At 35.9% G+C, this 20659-nt stretch overlaps 1 protein-coding gene across 4 annotated transcripts in view; it reads left to right on the forward strand.

The window, feature by feature from the left end:
• The window catches only part of LOC129808801 (serine/threonine-protein phosphatase 2B catalytic subunit 2-like), a 69964-nt gene that overhangs the window by 25790 nt on the left and 23515 nt on the right, over nucleotides 1–20659 (forward strand). For 2 of the 4 annotated variants that reach the window (XM_055858700.1, XM_055858701.1), the window contains exon 8: nucleotides 6999–7031. The exons of the other annotated variants lie outside the window; for them this stretch is intronic. In XM_055858700.1, coding sequence (XP_055714675.1) covers nucleotides 6999–7031 — 33 coding nt within the window. The remainder of the gene's footprint in view (nucleotides 1–6998; nucleotides 7032–20659) is intronic. 4 annotated transcript variants of the gene reach the window in all.

The following is a 20659-nucleotide window of genomic DNA, read 5'->3' on the forward strand; positions in this document are numbered from 1 at the left end:
TAAGTCAATCATTTCTCTATTTTTTATTATTATTTTTTTAAATTCAACAAAACAAAAATAATTGCTGATTCAACAATCAAGATGTCTCTGTCCTCCCTTCTATTATCCGGTATTTAAATTTCTAAATTATTTATCTAAAAAAAAAAAAAAGAAAAGAATATATCAAAGTTTCACTCAATTGGCAAAGAGAGCCTTTTTTTAATCAATTTTTATTATTATTTTATCCTCTTGAATAATCCTTTTAAATAATTTAAAATTTCGAGCTAAATATTGTATCTTTCTCTTCGATATATATTCATCAAACACTCTCTCTCTCACTCTCTGCAATTTGTGATGGGATTTGTAGCTGATGGTAAGGTCTTGTTTATATTTCAATCTTTTTATTATTATTATTATTATTATTTTCTTTAAATTACAAATATATATTTAAATATATATAAAATATCTAAGTTTTTTTTTAAATCGTAATTTTTTTAGTTTTAATTTTATTTTATTTTTTTTTAAATTTTTCACAATGAAGAAAATAAGAATAATTTTTGAATATTCTTCTTTCTGTTTTTCTTTTTTTTTGTTGACTAAATACAACAAAAAAAAGGCAAATCAAAATTTATCTCTTTCTCATTTTTCTTTTAAATATTCAAAGAAGTAGAAAAAGAAAAGCGAAAAAAAAGAATTATTGAGAATCAAAAGAATAAAAATAAATAAAAATTTAGAAGAAAATAAGTTTTCTTAATTATTTCTGTTCAACAAAACAAAATTATAAATCTCATTTAGTTATATTTTTAGTTTTCTAAACTTTTTTTTTTTAAATTTTATTCTACAAATTTAAAATTTGAAAAAAAAATAAGACCACACAAGAGAAAAAAAAGAGAAAATAAGCAACAATTTATTTATAAAAAGAAAAAATTTAATATTTACACTTCAAGCTCCATTTATTTTGCACTGTCACAAATTATTTTGCCATTTGATTTCTATTTTTTTTAAATTGTTTTTTAAAAAAAAACAAATATTTTTGACCTCCAAAAAACCAAGAAAAAAAAAGGAAATTAGCCCGTGAGACACCTTTTGGATCAGGCAAAATGTCATGAAATCAAAATTCACATCTATTTTCTTTCTTAAACACTCGGGCACACCTTTTAGATCAAGAAAATTTCATAAAGTCGAATTTCGGATCCCTTTCTTTCTCACATGTTTTGCATGGCACTCTTCTTCTTCTCTTAAACATCAATCCAAATTCAATTTAGCTCAATCGAATTTGGTATGCGAAAGAATGAGATAGTCATATGCAAAACATGTGAGAAAGAAAGGGTTTCAAATTTCGACTTCATGAAATTTTCCTGATCTAAAAGGTGTGCCGGAGCCATAAACACTCGGGCAGACCTTTTAGATCAGGATGAAATTTCATGAAATCAAAATTCACACCTCTTTCTATCTCAAACATTTTGTATAGTGTCTATCTCATTCTTTTCTTCTTTTGTGGCGCTACAGCCCGAAATGGGCCCTGGCCTCTGCAACAATTTGCCTCCAAACTTCTCTGTCCATCGCTGTCGACCTCCATTTTGATTTTGCTAGTTGTCGCGCATCATCATCTATATCTTGCTCCCATGTGATCCTTGGCCTTCCAACTCTCCTTGAACCCATTGGCTTACTATCATATAGTCTCTTCGTTACTCTCGCATTATCCATTCTTTGAAGGTGTCCGGCCCACCTTAAGCGAGATGCTTTTAAATGACCAATAATATTAGGTTCAGCATACAGACTATATATCTCTTGATTGTGCCGGATACGCCATGAGTCAGTGCCATCTTTCACTGGACCAAAGATTCTTCGCAGCACTCTCCTCTCAAACACCGCTAATCTTTCCTCATCGATTTTGCTTAGCGTCCAAGTCTCACACCCGTATAGCACTACAGGACGGACCACTGTTTTGTATATCATAATTTTAGTGCTACGAGACAATGATCGCGACTTGAATAATCGTAGTAGTGCAAAGAAAGCTTTATTGCCCTGATTTATTCGGTGCTCAATTTCTGCACTGACTACATTGTCTTTGTTGATCAGCGTGCCCAGGTACTTGAAACTTTCCACAGCTTCGAAACTCTTGCCTACCACAGCCATATCCTGCATTGGTGGTGATCGTCTTTTCGCAGTCGTCACCATGTATTTCGTTTTGTCCTCATTCACATGCAGGCCAAATTGCTTTGCCTCATTTTCCAGTTCGATATACGCTTGTTTTGCCCCGTTGTGATTTCTGGCAATCAAGTCTACATCGTCAGCATAGGCTAATAACTGCACAGATCGATTGTATATTGTGCCTCCTGCCCTTATATTTACCCTCCGTACTACCGCCTCCAGGGCGAAGTTGAAAAGTAATGGCGACAGTAGGTCCCCTTGTCTTAGGCTCGAGTTTATACTAAAATTTTGAGACAAGCTTCCACCAATTCTGACAGTACTCTCTGCGCATTGCACAGACAGCCTTGCCATCCTGATGAGTTTTGAGGGGATATTGAACTCTCTCATGGCGCACCACAGCCTGTCTCTATTTACACTGTCATAGGCTTTCTTAAAGTCTATGAATATGTGATGTGTTTCAATTGATTGATCATGGCATTTTTCGAGCAACTGTCTTAAGGCAAATATCTGATCTGTGGTGGATCTGCCTGGACGAAAACTCGCCTGGTAGTCTCCTAAAATTTCTTTCGCGTATGGTAGCAAGCGTTTGTAAATAACTCCCGACAGAACTTTATATGTAGAGCACAGTAAAGATATGCCACGATAGTTCTGGCAATCCAATTTATCACCCTTTTTGTGTATTGGGCATATTATGGCTGTTCTCCACTCTGATGGCAGTTGCTCTTGACTCCATATTTCACCTAATAAGTTATGTATTGCTTCCCATGCTTTCAGCCCACCGGCCTTGAATTCATTTGGTATACCATCGATTCCTGATGCTTTGTTGTTTTTCAGACGCTTTACTGAGTCTATGACATCTTCCAAGGATGGAGGGTCTACTATATTATCATCCTCTGTATCTATGACGAAAATTTCGTTGCCAGTCTCTTCGGTATCCTCGTTCAACAGGTCTTCGAATGAGTTGACTAAAATCCTATTCCCAGATGGATCTCTACACATATCTCCTGGAGCGTGGTACCCATTCCTCTCTGATTTAACTTTTCGGTAGAATTCTCGAACTTTCGATGTTTCCTTTCGCAACTCCTCCATTTCTTCCAGTTGTTTCTTCATGTATGCTCTCTTCTTCCGTCGTATAATCTTATGAGCCTGCAGTCTTTTTTTGGAGTAACTGGCAATGTTGCTTCGTGTTCCTCGTTGTAGCATCTTGATTCGGGCTTCATTTCGATCCAGAATAGCATCCTGGCATTCTTGATCAAACCATTCTTCCCGTGATCTCGGTTTCTCATTTTTAATCACTTTATTGGCTGAATCACTTATCACACATTTAATATTTAACCATTTCTCTTCGACGCCTCCCCCCTCATAGCCCGACGCCTCAAAAGATTCGCGTATTTCTTTCTGGAATGCTTCCACCACATTCTCATTTTTCAGTGCATTAAGGTTCCACTTCGGGGTAGAACCCATTTCTTTTGAACTTCTGGATGCCAATCTTCCTCTGAATTTCACTTGTATCATGAAATGATCAGACTCTATATTGGCACCTCTCCTTACTCTACAATCCAGAATCGAGCTAGCATGACGGTGACTAACTAAGACATGGTCAATTTGGTTAAGCGTCAGTCCATCTGGGGACCTCCAAGTCCCCTTGTGGATGTCCTTATGTGGAAAGTAGGTAGACGACACAATGAGTCCTCTAGTTACAGCAAAATCCGCCAACCGCTGCCCATTATCATTGCATGTGTCGTGCAGGCTGTGTGCACCTACAGCTGGTCGGAGAAATGCTTCCTTTCCAAGTTTCGCATTAAAATCTCCTAATATGATTTTAATATCATATTTGGGAACATTATCAAATTCTTTTTCCAGTTCAGCATAAAATGTTTCTTTTACCATATTATCCTTATCTAAGGTGGGAGCATGAACACTAAACAGTGTAATGTTTTGGAATCTCCCTTTTATACGAAGTTTGCAGAGTCTCTCATTTACTGGTGTAAAACTTAGTATCCTATCTTTCAGAGTTCGATGGACCACGAATCCAGTTCCGAACTCATGTTTCTTCTTACTTCCACTGTAGTAGAGTATATGACCCTTTCTTGATACCTTCCCTTGCTCTGGCCATCTTATTTCTTGCATAGCAAGGATCTTGATCCTATATTTCTCGAATTCCTCAACTAGTGCCATCAAGGCACCTGGCCTGTACAGACTGAAAACATTCCACGTTCCAATGAGCAAATCATGAGCCTTTATCCGTTCCTTTGGTCGTCGTCGGTTTTCCGATCCATTCCGAGGCAATTGTTGCATGTTCGTAACAAAGATGTTTTTTACGGTGGCAGGTTGTTAGCCTACCGACCAACCCCCTCTAGGAGGACCAGAGCACTCATGGGTTTAGAGTTACCCAGGGGCCGTCGCGAGGAGGCACCATGAGCACTTGGCAGGTTGCCACACAGTTGCAACATTGAAAGACCAATGCCTACCCTGTTGGCCCTTACCCTGACCCCCCTATCTCATTCTTTAACATTCCAAATTCAATTGAGCTAAATTGAATTTGTTGTGAAGTTTAAAAGAAGAAGAAGAAGAGAGCTTAATAATGAGATAGACATATGCAAAACGTGTGAGAAAGAAAAGGAATCGAATTTCGACTTTATCAAATTTTCCTGATCTAAAAAGTATGCCACAGCCATAAACGTTTAGATTTAACTAAATTTAATTTGGATTTGATGTTGATGTTTGATGATGATACAAAATTATTGAGAAAGAAAGAGGTCTGAATTTTGATTAAATGAAATTTTCTCAACCTATAAAAGGTGTCCCGGAGCCATTAGAAAATAAATAAATTAAAAATTAAACATTTTAATTCGTCAAAATGGTCAAAATTCAAGGGAAAAATACGTAAGTTGATAGAAAAATTTTCGAATTATATTGCTAAAATGACATTCAAAGATGTCTTTGACACTTCTTTCTTCATTGAGAAAAAAACGGGGGGTGCAATTAACATTTTTTCTTAAGAAATTTAACACTTTTTAGGTATAAAAATATATCAATATTTTTTTTAATGTTAATTTTACACCTTTTTAAGGGTAAAATTAACATGATAATGTTAAAAATAAATTATGAAAGATATTAAAGAAAATTTATAAAATAATGAAAATACTGAAATAAGTCAGCATACACTAACTGGGTCACCTTTTCGCTAATTGGATCAAATGGTCTTTTAACTGGATCACTCAATTTACAAGAATATTTTCGAGACAATTATGAAAGCATTCCATGCACTGGTAACAATAAAAGGGTCAAATTCACCCTTTCCAGAAGAAATGGATCATATTTAATCTTTTGAAAGGATCACTTGTATCTCTTGAAATTTTCTATGCACAATTATCACGATAGATTATGTTTTTTTCTTAAATTTATTATTCATATCAAATTTCCCTCATCTGAGTGAACACCAAAGATGACTTTTTTTTTTTTATTGTTTTCATTTGCTTATTCCGGAGTTTAATAGGTGTCAAAACAGTGACCTTTTTAAAGGATCCTCGATGACCCTTTCATTTTTACCAGTATGAGATATTCAGCAGTCACTGTAGTCCTTTCCAAAGACAAGGACTTTGGCATGCATCTCCAGGCCTTCCATCCGGAAAATAGTTTGGGGAATTTTGAAGGTCTCACAGATGATTTTGACGGTCTGTCCAGAATTTCCAGACAAGACACTGTCCAGAAAAGTTCTTCTTCTGTAACCGTCGCGACGGTTGGCCTGCGCCATTGAAGCACTCTTCCGGGTATCTGCCGGACAATTTGTTGTACAGTGTCGCCCTTGGTACATTAAATGTTTTGGACGAAAAGGTTATGGTAGAACCATCTAGTACACACTTCAAGGCATTCTTTAGAGATCTTTCTTGTTCTTAGGAATCTTTTCCTTTGTTCCCTTCGGCATCTGAAATAGTAAAAACCGTGCTGAAAAATGCGATTCCCGGAAAGAAATATTGATTTGCGAAGCGTCCGTTTTAGAGCAAAATGCAATCAGCCAGAAATTCACAAATTTCTCTATAAAATATTACTATTTCATGAAAATCGATTTAGTCACCTTGTAGGGGAATTATTGTACTTCAGTTTTAATTAAACCTTTAGATTTAAAAGACTTTTTTTTTTATACAAGGAAAAAACAATTAGCGAAAATATTTCTGAAAGAAAATTTTTAGTACAGAATCAACCTGGCACAAGTTTGAAATGAATCGATTACATTCACTTATTTAATGGATAAAAATATTATTTTAAGTGAATTTTATCCAGTTAGCGTAGTCATAATGATCCACATAGCAAAAGGAAGAAGTGTCATACGATTTTTTTGGGGAATATTGAGTTTAATTTCGAGCAATATCAATAATATCCTCCTTACGTATTACCCCTTTTTTTTTTTTGGACAAAATTCTTTCGACAGAGACATTTGCATTAAAAAAAAATAAAAGAAAAAATAATAAAAAAAAGAAATAATAGTAATAAAAGAAGAAGAGTTTCTGTTTTTTTTTTTTGTTTTTTTTTTGGTAAATTAAAATGACAAATTTGTCTATTCTCTCCTAATTTATTATTATTATTTTTTTTTCTTATTCCATAATTTTTTTCTTGAATCAATTCTCAAAAAAATGATAAAATATAATATTATATAAATTGAATTAAATCACTTTTCTATCATTTTGTTTTCTTCTTCTTCTCTCTTTTCTATGGGTGTGTTCTCAAATGTGTTTCTCTTATGACAAAAAAAAAAAAAAACAAAACCCAATTTTTGCAAAAATGAAAAAAAATCCAAAAAACTATCCTGCAAACATTGAAAAAAAATGCACAAATGAAAATCCAAAAAAAAAAACCAAAAATAGTTAAAAAGAAAATCATTCTGAAAAATAAAACTGGTAAGTGGCTACATGATTTGCCGCTAAACAAAACAGTTCGAGTTCTTTTTTTGTTAATTTTGTATTTTATTTAAAAAAAAAAACCAAAAGAAAACACAAAAAACAATAACGTTTTTTTTCTCTAATTGTAAAAGTTGATTTGCTGTTCTTTTTTTCTTAATTAAAGTTTTCTTTTTTGATTTTTTTTATTACTATTTTTTTAATTTAACTTTTTAATTAAAAATTCGTATTCTATCTTTTTTTCTATCTATCCTGGCATTAGAAGATGAAAAAAAAACAAAAAATAATTCTGCAATTGAAAGAAAAAAAAAAGAAATAAAGTAATAAATAGAGAAAGAAAGATTTTTCAATTTTATATTTAATTTTTATTTAGTTATTTATTTATTTATTTATTTGAGGTTATATTTATTTTTGAAGGTATACATTTTTTCCTCCTTCCTTTTTCACGTTTATTTTATTATTATTATTATTATTAGTATTTTAAATTTCAAAAAAGAAAAAAAAATGGAAATTATACAATATTTTTTATTATTATTTAATAATTCCTGTTTTTTTTGTTTATTTGGCACAAAATCTAAATAATTTTCCTTGCATTCTTTTTCATATTTGTTTTATTTATTTATTTTTTTTAATTATTATTTCTTGAACAAAAAATTAGATTAGACATTTTTCAAAGTGAAAAAATATGAGAAGGAGGTGGTTTCCTTATTATTTTTGTACTTATTTTTCTTTTTTTACTTTGTTTTTCTGTGTTTTATTTATTTATTTATTAATTTTTTTTTTAAGAAACACCCAAAATATTTCTATTTTTTGTTTATTTTGTTTAAAACAATTTTTGAAAATCTTTCTCAAAATAAAGCAGAGTTGTTTGTCATATATTATGTTTTTAAAAAAAGACAAGCTTGCATGGTTTTTCCCGCTGAAATTTACTTTGTTTTATTTATTTATTTATTTATTTTTTTTAGTTTGACTTATTAATAATATATTTACAGAAAAAAAGAAAGATATATGTTTAAATTTAGATTAAAAAAAAAAAAGAAGAACATTTAGTAATTTACCAAAAGAGCTAAATTATTTAAAAAAAAAAATAAATAAATTCAGAATTATCTCTTCTACTATTTAAAACAAAAGAAAAAGAAAAAAATAAATAAATTAAAAAAAGAATACATTCACGCCACCAAACCAGAAAGACAACAAATTAATTTATTAATAAATATTTAATAATTTATTCATCAATTGCACTTTGCAACATATTTTTTTCAGTTGTTTTCTTCTAAAAAATACTTTTTTTTTGTGTTTTGATTTAGACGACAAGACCGTTTTTGCTTTTCGTTTTTGATTGATCATGAGGGAAGGGCGTTAGAGGTCTCTGAATGATGAAGAAATCTCTCTAGAACAAATGAAGTAAGGGAAGTGTACCACGGATCGGAATGTTAAGAGACATGCTTCATATGTAGCTGAAAAAATATTATTATTATTATTATTATTATTATTATATATATGACTGCTTTTGAGCTAGTGCTCTTGAAAGCATATTTCAGAAATACAGAGTTTAAAGAATTTCATATTTGAGTAGTAGCGGCCACCGCCGTCTTAGTGTTGGTGACCAACCTCCAGAGTGAAAACGGTGGAAAACTCCTTCTCAGGTTGTATGAGCCATCTGCGTCATCAAAAAGAAATTTACAAAAGAAAAAGCAAAATTAACGGAAAATCAAAAACAGTCTAAGACGCTAAAAAGCTTTGGATAAGCCGCCGTTTCTTCTCTCTAGGAAGTTCGTTCCAGAGAGTTACTCCTTCAACGAAGAGGGAGCAATGCAGAATACGGCTCCGCGATCCCGGCACAACGAGGCACGAAGACCTAGAGGACGAACCCGGCTGAAGAAACTCCGCCAGATAACCAGGTTGACGGAAGTGAAGAACACGACATATGAATTCAACCGCACGTGACTGCAGGAAGAGTGGCAGAGTAGTCCCCAAGACTCTAGCATAGTAAGGTGAAACGTGGTCAAACGGACGCAAATTAAAAATGTAACGAATACAGTTGTTAAAAGTAATTGTAAGGCGACGCATCGACGCCGCATCACAAGAGAAGTAAAGTTCAGCACCATAAGAGAAAAGGGGAAGGAGCAGGGCACGAACAAGAAGCATTCGAACATCCTGAGGAGTGAAGAATTGATGTCTTCGAAGAGTATAAAGGGAAAAATTAATTCTTTTGCCAATATAGGAAACATGGTCGTCCCAAGCCAAGGAATCATTGAAAATCACTCCAAGATTTTTGGCTTTATGGACGTAAGGAATAACCTCTCCATTAAGGTAAAGGGGAAGAGGAGTGGGACGGACTCTCCCACCGGCAATCAGTAACGTCTGTGACTTTCCCGGGTTAAGGAGGAGATCATTTTGCGAGGCCCACCGTGATACCAACCCGAGAACAGCATTTGCCGTGGCAAAGCAAGTCTCAGGTGAATTGGGTTCTCCGAAACAGTAAATTTGGAGATCATCCGCGTAGAAATGGTAATTACAGCAGTTGCTCTTCAAAGTCGTAGCTAGGTCATTAATGTAAATGGTGAAGAAAAGTGGGCCAAGTACTGACCCCTGACCAATACCCTTAGTAAACGCCAAAGAGGAGGAAGACTCCCCTTTAAACTTAACCGATTGAGTCCGGCCAGACAGATATGACTCGATAAGTTTAATACTGGTAGAGGAGAAGGAATATAAGGTATGAAGTTTGGAAAGAAAGAGGGTGTGATTGATGCTGTCGAAAGCTTTAGAAAAATCGAGAAGGATTAGAAGAGGAAATTGTCTTCGATCAAGCCCCACACACAAATCATGATTGACTCGCAATAATGCACTAGTAGTGCTGTGATATTTGCGGAAACCAGATTGAAAATTCGACAGTAAATTATTTTGGTCTAGATGTGCTTCAATTTGAGACTTAAGAAGATGCTCAAAGGGCTTAGAAAGACAAGGTAAGATGCTAATGGGTCGAAAGTCACTGGGAACTGAAGGTTTTGAAGTTTTTGAAATAGGAGTGACCAGTGCGTATTTCCAATCAACAGGAAAAAAGGAGCGAGTTATACATGCGTTAAATAAGTCGCAAATATAAGGAAGAGTAATGGGAAGTAGGGGTTTGAGAAATCCAATTGGAATCCCATCATGACCACACGCATTGGACGTAACACAGCTGAAAGCGGCATATACCTCACCAGAATCAACGCATCTAAATGAGAAACAGGCAGCGTCATTATCAAGATCCAAAGAACTGGGAAAAGGGGGAAAAGTGCTGTTGCCAACGAAGAACTTATTCAAGTCATCAGCCGAAAGATTGGTCGAGCCATCGTGAGAATCCTTTGCTGTGATTCCAAGTTGGTTGATATTCTTCCAAAGCTGTTTAGAGGGCAGATTTGGATTCAAATGCCGCGAAAAATACGCTGTTTTGGAAGACTGGATCATGCGCTTTACAGAACGACGCAAGGACCGATATCTGAGGAGATCATGATCCCGGCGAGTGCGACACCACTGCCTATACCATCTATCACGTTCCCGAGCCTTAGCAACGATGCCAGAATTCAACCAAGGTGAAGAGTTAGGAGGTACAAGTACTTTAGTGATTGGTACATGCTCGTGAAATAAATGAACAATCAATGAATTGAAATAATTAGGGGAAACTGGGGCACCACCAAACACGGGGTACCACCAAACACTGCGATTTTTTAATCGGATATTGGATATCAGAGGATAAGACCGATAGGAATTTATAGGCACTATAGGGATGCTTGTATACTGAAGGAATGGTCGTGATAGTCCTAGTAGTTTAGAAATAAAAATTAGTGTTTGGTGGTACCCCGTGTTTGGTGGTGCCCCAGTTTCCCCTAAGGCGCTCAGAGGCATCAACAATGCTATTTAAGATACTCCAGTTAATGTGAGAAGCATCCAAGAATAATGCATCCCAATCAGTTTTGTGAAGAGATCGCACCTCCACATATTCAAGGGGCTGACGAGCATGCGGGATATTAAAAGAAATGAATATTAAATCATGGTCCGAGATGTGCGGAACACTATTCTGTCCATGATTCACAATAAAGCTGTGATCATCCTCCCTGACCAGAAAAAGGTCCAGTAAAGCCGACAACCGTGTAGGAGAGAAAGTGGGACAAAAAAGACTATGGGATATAATAAAGTGGCTGAACTCTCTACAAATTGGGGTTGAAGTAAGTAAATTTATGTTGAGATCCCCAGCAATGAGGAAATGTTCAAAGTTTATTAAGTGATTAATAAGATGATAAAGGAATATTCATGATTGATGAATATTCAATTCAATTCAATTCAATTTATTTAATTTAAAATAGGACAAACTGTCCTCTGTACAAAAGTGGCCCTATACAAAAAATAAGGTAAATTAGGAGCCTGCAGAGGCAACATGATTCAGGATAAGCCCCCTCTTTCGCTCTCTGGGCAAAGTGTTCCAGAGTATGATACCCTCTACAAAAATGGAATTACGAAAATTACGACTCCCTGAACTGGGCACACGGAGACACGAAGACCTGTAGGATGATCCAGCAACCACAAGCTCTGCGAGGTACCGCGGCTTACCAGTGGAAAGAAGCCTGGAGATGAAATCCACCATACGGGTATCGAGATAACCGGGCAGTGGAAGACCGAGAATAGAGTCGATAAATGCAGAAATATGATCATATTTACGAAGTCCGAAGACATACCGCAAACATGAGTTAAATGCCAGTCTCAGACGATTTAGAGCGTCATGTTGTGTTCGAAAGAACAGTTCACACCCATAGGTGAAGAAGGGCACAATCAGTGCCCTAACCAGTAGCAATCTAGTGTTTTGGGGCGTAAAGGATTGAAAGCGCCGCAATGTACGCAAGGCAAGAAAAACCTTCCGACAGATCTCTGCAATGTGATCCGACCAGGTAAGAGTGTCATTGAAGATGACACCAAGATTCTTCACTCTGGAGGAGAGTGGGATCACTTCATCCGAAAGATAAAGCGGATGCGGCGAAGGATTCCTACCTCTAGAGCGGAGGTGTGCAAGAAACCGTTGAAACCGAATTAACGTCAAATGAAACATGTACGTCAATGGTCAAAACGCTACTATAACAAACTTATTTTGACGTTAATTCGGTTTTAACGGTTTCTTGCACACCTCCGCTCTAGAGTGAATGACCAATGCATGAGACTTTTTGGCATTCAGCACAAGGCCATTGTTGTAGGCCCATAAAGTGATTCTCTCCAGATCATCATTCACCGCTTCAAAAGCGTATGATGAATGAGACGGATCCCCAGAGCAATAGACCTGTAGATCATCGGCATACAAATGATATCCGCAGAACCTGAGAGCTTGCGGGAGATCATTTATAAAAAGGGAAAACAGAATGGACCCTAAAATACTACCCTGAGGGACTCCGTGAGTGAGATCGAGGGGAGACGAGGTTGATTCGCCGGACCTCACTACCTGGAATCTGGAAGCAAGGTAAGACGAAATGAGACGGACGGACACCGTAGAAAAGCCAAAAAGTCTCTCAAGTTTATTACAAAGTAGATCGTGAGGGATGCTGTCAAAAGCCATAGAGAAGTCCAGGAGGACCAGAATGCTGAACATGGCTCTATCCAAAGACAATGCAATGTCATGATTGACTTTAAGGAGAGCCGAAACAGTGCTGTGATTCTTGCGAAATCCAGACTGAAATTCACATAAGAGATTATAGTGATCCAAATGTGCAGACATCTGGTCCAGAAGGATGATCTCAAGAGGCTTTGAGAGGGCGGGCAAGATACTAATTGGTCTAAAATCCGAGGCAGACGCAGGAGTAGCCACCTTCGGGATAGGAACAACAACAGCTCTCTTCCAAGCAAGTGGGAAAGAAGAAGAGGTGATTGCAAAATTAAAAAGGTCTGTGATACACGGGAGTATAACAGGTAAAAGAATACGGATGAAATCTAGGGATATTCCGTCAATTCCAACCGCCGAAGATTTAACCCGCGACACAGCTGAAGAAACAGCTTGTGAGGTAACACACTGAAAATTAAATTCCGGAACTACAATCTCTGAAAGAGTAGGGTAGGGACAATCCCGGCGAGGCCCCATGGAGCAAAAAAACGAGTTAAGCTCGTTTGGGTCAGCCTCAGATGAATTCGAGGCCTTTTTTTAGTCCCAGTCTGCCCAAATTGCGCCATAAGACAGCAGGTTCAAGCGACGGATTCAGTTGTTGATGGTAGTATCCAGACTTCGCATCCCGTATTAAAGTTCTCACCTTATTACGTAAGATCTTAAAGGAGGACCAATGAGAAGGCTGACCAGACCTTTTCCATTCCCTATAAGCTCTATCGCGGTCACGGATGGCTTTCAAAATGTGCGGACACATCCAAGGGGTCCTGGGATTATGCAAAAGAATCCTTTTGTAAGGGACGTGAGACTCAAAAAGAGAGAACAGAAAGTCGTTGAGCATTTCTGCACGTTCATCCACCGTCTCCAATGAATTGATCGACTGCCAATCCATGGAGACAGCAGCTTCAAGAAGGGAATCCACATTAACTCGCTTAAGATCCCTAACCAAACGATAACGATTAGTCCTGTCAACCTTCGGAATGGAGAAAGAAAACAGAATCATATCGTGATCAGAAATACCCGGGAGCTCCTGCTGACCGTACGAACGAAGTAGTTGCTCACAATCGCATGGAAGCAATGCTAAATATGGCCCAAAACACAATTTGGTAGTTTTTCGTATGCCAATTGATACATTAGTTATCAATTTAACTATTTCCGTGCATTTACGCTTTTGTTATTTACGGAAATTAATAAAATATAGGTTTAAATGCGAGGATGCAGTGCGTTACGCGGATCGGTAGACGTTTTTGATGAGGGTTCTCCTACTTTTTTTGGCATCTAAATCACTGTAAATGTACTGTATATTCACAGGAGAATCTTCTAAAATTGTCAAATTTAATAACATTCTCACTGGTAAAGTGTCTCTTCATGAAAAAAAAATGTCATATCGATCCGATGAACAAGTAAAACAGAACGTACTTGTTCGCAAAAAATAATTTATTTTCAATATTCCTTGCCGAAACAATTAAAAAAAGTGTATTGATAGTGAAATTAGAGTCACTGAATATTCAGAATTCATCATATTCTGTCAAATTCTCGTGTAAAACTTTTAAGAAAGTGATAAATGGCGGATGTCTAGCTAAGACTTTAATACAGTGACTCAATAAATTAGATAAATAATGACAATTTTGTTAGAAACTCAATGAGAAAATCAATTCTAAAGATTGAATGTGAAACAACATAATGCATTTACCTAAAAATCGATTCGAGAAACATTGACGATCACTGGTACATTTCCCGTATATTAGTTCTTTTTCGATTAATCGGACCGGCAATTAAGTCGGACGAATTTGAATCGGAAATATGAGCATTTTAAAATTGAACTTAAATCACATAATTTTCAAGTTGAAGCACAACTTCTTACCTTTCCAACGGATGCCCATTTATTAGGTTCTGTACACTAGAACCTGAGGAATAATTGATAATATGTGACAAAACAGCAAAAACAAAAAAATAAATTAATTAAAGAAAATTGTTGCGTATAGGAGAAAAACCAAGAACAGATTCTGTAACAGATACTGTAAGCACTCAAATTGGAGACCATCCCCGATCGTCTCCCGGGTACGCGAACTCTAGAATTTTTCGCGGAGTGCGGTATTTTGCGCGAATTTACGCAGACCTCGGAATTTTTCGCATATTTTCGCGGATCGCGAAATCGTTCACGGATATTCGCGGACTGCGGAATCTTTCACTGATTTTAATGGACTACAGAATTTCTCGCGGATTTTCGAGGACCGCCGAATTTTTTGCAGATTTTCGTAGACCGCGGAATCGTTGAATCTCATGAGCTTTCGCGGATCCCGGACTTTCTCGCGGATTTTGGCGGAAGCGAAATCGTTCATGGTTTTTAACAGACCGCAAGATTTTTTTTGCGGATTTTTGCGAATCGTGGAATTTTTTGCAGATTTTCATGGACCGGAATCGTTTATGGATTTTCGTGAACCGTGGACTCTTTTCGCGGATGTTTGAAAGACTGTAGATTTTCTCGCGGAATTTCACAGATCGCGGAATTTCTTGAGGATTTTCGCGGATGCGAAATCGTTCACGGATTTTTGCTAACCGTGGAATTTTTGCAGATTTTCGTGGACCGGAATCCTTTACGAATTTTCGCGAATCGTGGAATATCTTGCGGGTTTTCGCGGATCCTGGAATTTCTCGCGGATTTTCGCGGACGCGAAATCGTTTTCGCAGATTTTCGTGGACCGCGAAATTTCTCTCGGATTTTCACGAACCGCGGAATCTTTCATTCATTTTCACGGACCCGGAATTTTTCGCAGATTTTCGTAGACCGCGGAATCGTTCACGGATTTTCGCGGACTGCGGAATCTTTCACGGATTTTTATAGACTGTAGATTTTCTCGCGGAATTTCACGGACCGCGGAATTTCTTGAGGATTTTCACGGACGCGAAATCGTTCACGGATTCTGGCACACCGAAAAAGTTTTCGCAGATTTTCATAGACCGCGGCATTTCGTGGACTGGAATCTGTCACAAAATTTTCACGGATCACGGAATTTCTTGCAGGTTTTCGAAGATGCAAAATCGTTCACGGATTTTTGCGGACCGCGGTATTTCTTGCGGATTTTTCGCGAACCGCGAAATCGTTCACAGATTTTTGTAGACCGCAGAATCTTCAACGGATTTTCACAGACCGCGAGATTTTTTGCGGATTTTTCGCGAACCGCGGAATCGTTCACAGATTTTTGCGGACCGCGGAAATTTTTGCAGATTTTCGTGAACCGGGATCTTTTACGGATTTTCGCGGACCCCGGGATTTTTCGCAGGTTTTCGTGGACTGGAATCGTTCACGGATTTTCGCGGGCAGCGGAATTTTTCACGGATCGCGGGATCTTTCACGGTTTTTTTTCACAGACAGCGATTTTTTTTTGCCGATTTTCGCAGATCGTGAAATCGTTCATGCATTTTCGCGGACCCCGTAATTTTTACAAATTTTTGCGGACCGTGGAATTTCACGGACTGCGAAATTTCTCGCGGATCGTGAAATCTTTCACGAGGATTTTCCCGGATCGCGGAATTTTTCACAAATTTTTTGTGGATTAGAATCGTTCACGGATTTTCACGAACCGCGAAATTTTTCGGAGACCACAGAATTTCTTGCGGATTTTCGCGAATCCGAGATATTCGACTTCAAAGTTTTTTTTTGGACATTTTTGTGCATTTCTCTTACAATTTTCTACATTTTCAAGTGAAATTTGGCATATCTCAAGCCTAAAGAAGGCTCTAAACGGATATCAAGTTTGAATCTTCTATCTGTCATAGTTTCTGAGTTATTCGGTTTTAAAGTTTTTAAGGCATTTTTGTGCATTTGTCATACAATTTTCTGCCAATTTGCAGGTATACCGATTCGAACGTACTTCGAGGTTTCCTGTAAAGAATCTCAGTTATCATTAGCTTATCTGAATTTCGAATTTCGAATTTTCGACTTCGAATCCAACTTCGATTTTTCTTCGAATCGACTTTTGAATCCAAAAGTCCGCACAAGACGGACAAGACGGACGATACGGGATGTATAGGTCTAAAAATCAGCAAAAAGAAAAGCAAAAACCGTTTTTCCGGGATTACGGAGATCGAAAACAAACTGTCAAAATGTAAAAAAAAATGTCAAAATGACAAGAATTCAAAATAGAGCATCAAGAACTTAGATGGAAAATCATTGTTGCATTGTGTTTACTCAGTTACTATTATTTCCTTTAATTCTTATTTATTAAATGAAATACAACTAAACAAAAAAAAAAAAGAGAAATTAAAAAAAAAATGATTATCACACTACAAGAAACACACTTTGAAACACACACAATATTGATAATTATTGCTATTTTTATTTTAAAATTTTATTATTATTATATTTTTAACAATTATTATTTTGGCAAGATGTTAATTTTAATTTTTTTCACATATCTCTTTGACTTATTATTTATTTGATTCTTTTTTTTTATTTTTAAAAATGTTTCAAAACGAGAAGAAGCATCACAAAATAACACGAAAAAAAAATGAAATACATAACCCTCAGAAGAGATTGTTTATTTTTTTATTGAATTACTGTTTTTTTTTTAATATATAATTCTTTTTTTTACTCAATTAATTAATTAAAACAAAACAAAATACAACTAATATTTATTTACAGAAAGAGTTGTGTTTGTTCTTGTTTTTGTTTTGTTAAAATTGTTTTTCTCTCTATCTCTCTTAAGTAACAAATTTAAAAAAAAAAAAAATGAAAATAAGGAAAAAAAAAGAAAAGAAAACTGAGATAATTTTGTTTTATGGTGTTGATTTTTTTTATTTTTCTTTCTAGAAATATTTAATTTTTCTATTCTAGTTTTTTTTTAATATATTTACTTTTTTTATTTAATAACTATTTTTTCTGCAATTTTTTAATAATATTTCTTTAGTTTTTATTTTGGAAATTACTTTTTTTTTTGACATTATTTCTAAGTTTTTAGTTTTAAACGAAATTTGTCCCATTCGTCATGGTTTTTCTTTTTGTTCTTTTTTTTTATTCAAATTACCTGTGGTCCTGTTTGCTGAATATTTCTGACGTTTTCTATTGGCGCTCGAAAAAAATACAAACCACACGAAACCCGTTTGGAACCGCAATTTGATACTCCAACCCCCCAAAAACAAAAAAAAAATCAAAAAAAAACCAAAAAATAAAAAAAAAATCCGCAAAACTCACGCAAAAACCAAAACTGGGTAAGTAACAAATAACCAAGATAAAAAGTTAGCAAGAAAAAATGAAAAAAAAACTAGAGAAAAAAGACAAATTGACATTCAAGGAGAAAATGAAAAGAAAAAAAAAAGAAAATATATAAAATATTTGTTTTATTTTTTCTCTCTCTTTGTCGTAAATTTGAAAAAAAAGTAGAGGGAGAAAGAAAACAAAAATTTTATATAAAAAACAAAATTTTTGTATTTGAACATGTTGTTTTTTTTTTCAGAGTGAGATTTTAATATTAAAAAAATAAAAGAAAAAAAAAGATTAGGAAAGAAATGACAGAAAGAAAATTGACACTAAGAATTGTACTTTAAATGTTTCAAAACGTTCTTACTAACCTCAAAAGTAAGTAAGATTGTCAACAGATTTTTAACCATTCGTCACTTTGAGATGAATAGGTAAAATCGTGACTTAGTTGCCCGTTTACCGATTGTCAACCGATTTAAACCGCTTTGTAAATCACTCAAAAGATCCCACAAGATAATTTTAAGCCATTCAGTCAATGTACCAGTAATACTTGAACTGTATCTAAACTGTATCTATTATGGGGACGCGGGGAGCCCCTATCAAACACATGTCTTAACTGTTACCGAATTTAAATTCTGTACATTAATTAATTACAAACTCTATTGATTTAGATAGAGTAACTATCCTAGAACACAAATTGGCAACTAGAATTCAAATTAGGAAAGAGGAAAGAGGCTAATTTTTTACAAATGCGACGGGATGTCGCATTTTCCGTCCGCCATTTTGAGCAAAAATCTTGCATGACCTTCCGCGAAGCGAAAAAAGAACAACAAACAAGTTACTAAAAATCCATTCCCGACAACAATTCTGTTAAAAATTGCCCAGGAATAAATCATCTAAAATCACTCAATTTGCGTATGATGTATAATACCATGGTAAGGAATGGGTTAAATAATTCAAAATGGCGAATTTTGCGGTTATATGTATGTTTGGGCGAAATATTCACCTGGACTACCTCTAAAGCATATCCGATGTTCAAGATGAACATGCACGTTCATACAAATTATTTTCAAATTAGAATTTTTTAATCTTTGAGGGATAATAATGGGTTTTAATTCATATCGAACTACTTTTGAATAGTTAAATCGCCAGGATATTCATCATAAGTCCTCACATCCTAAAAAGGATACGAATTATTCAACACAAAAGTTGGAAAGTTTTGGCTTTACCAAGACTTTACAAGGGTTTTCGTTACCCCTACTTTTTAAGTCAATGACTTATCCTTAAAGGATTTAAGGACTACTACACTATTTTTAGATACTCTTACTACTAGGAATGTCTTGTCATTTCAATTAGAGACGAATAGTTTAACTAATATACGGATTTTAGTTTTGGTTAAATCGAGTCATTTCACGAAGTATACAAAACAAGCCTCACTTTAACGGCAAATATTGAAGAAACTAGGATGCTAAACGATCCTAAATTTTTACCATCCTATTTTCTATATCCTTAACTCTATCTGGTATCAATTTGCTACCATTCTAACAAGTAGTTTCTATGATATTAGAGATTGAAAATTGTCAAATTCTTATTGAAAGTAGGTCATTATGCTTAGTGCTAATGACACCCGTTCATTCACTTCTTGATCAGCATTTTTTCGTCAGCAAAATAAAGAATGTGCAATTTTGCAATGACGCATTATGGGTTCACGAAGTTCACCTTAGTAATTAAGTGGGGTAAAAATGATTTTGTATAAATAGGGTTAATTTTTGTTAAATAAATCAGATTGCGATAGAGATTTCTGAGTTTCACTTCCAGCAGCACGAGAGTGCTTGTTCCAGAGAAATCGCATCTCCCTTTTGGCCCAAGACCAGCGGCATCCTATTGCCTAAGGATTACCAGCGGCCAATTGGCTCCCTACTGCCAGGAAACAGCGGCTTCTCTTCAAGAAGCCTTAAGACCTAGGGCAGGCTTTGAGAATATTTCTGGAGGAATTTTTCCCTAGAGGCATTCATTTGCCGAACTGCAAGGTTGGAAATTTATTTCTAACCTTGGTTAAACTCTCTCGAGGCACCCCCGGGGGTAGCCTACACAAGGGGGCATTACTGCCTTAAGCCCGGTGGCTCGAAAGAGCCGTTACTAGAGGCCGTGAAAACAGCCGAGAGTCAGTTCAAATAGTGGAAGAATCCCCCAGGAAGTTCTCACCAGAGCAAGGGAATAATCTGACGAGATTCGGATTATTCTCTTCCTCTAGCTTCGGCTTTTCAGCTGTTTGGAGCCGAAACATCCGAAAATTATTGAAAAAGCTTGGGCCAATTTTGAGAAAAACCAAAAAAGACATGTTTTTAGGAGAGGGGAGGGAAATAGGGGGAAAAACGTCGAGAGATACAGTGCCCGCTTTGTAATTCGGATGATTGGGAGACAATATAAGATAAGATAGATAAGATATTTATTTTCCATATGCCTATTTTCTGGTTGCGACTGCCGCCGACTTACCAAGACCGGCCTCACCAGGTAAACGGCAGAAACCCTGGATCACCGACCGTATATGCCAACTCATATAATCGAGTATAAATATATACATAAGTAAATACAAAATAAGGGAAAAACATCATTTGGCCTGGTAAGGAAGAAGGAAGCAGTCACAAAGGATAGGTATAGGATCAATAAGTGGCAACGGGCTCCGAGAGAGAGCACGTGTTGTTGCCACTGGTTCAGTCAGGAAAATGGAGTCACAAAGGAAGAGACATAAACGTGCTAAATAATATTCATGGTGGAAGAAAAAAAAGAGAAAGAAAAAGGAAAAAA

The sequence above is a fragment of the Phlebotomus papatasi genome, chromosome 5, assembly GCF_024763615.1.
Source record: "Phlebotomus papatasi isolate M1 chromosome 5, Ppap_2.1, whole genome shotgun sequence".
Taxonomy (NCBI): Eukaryota; Metazoa; Arthropoda; class Insecta; order Diptera; family Psychodidae; genus Phlebotomus; species Phlebotomus papatasi.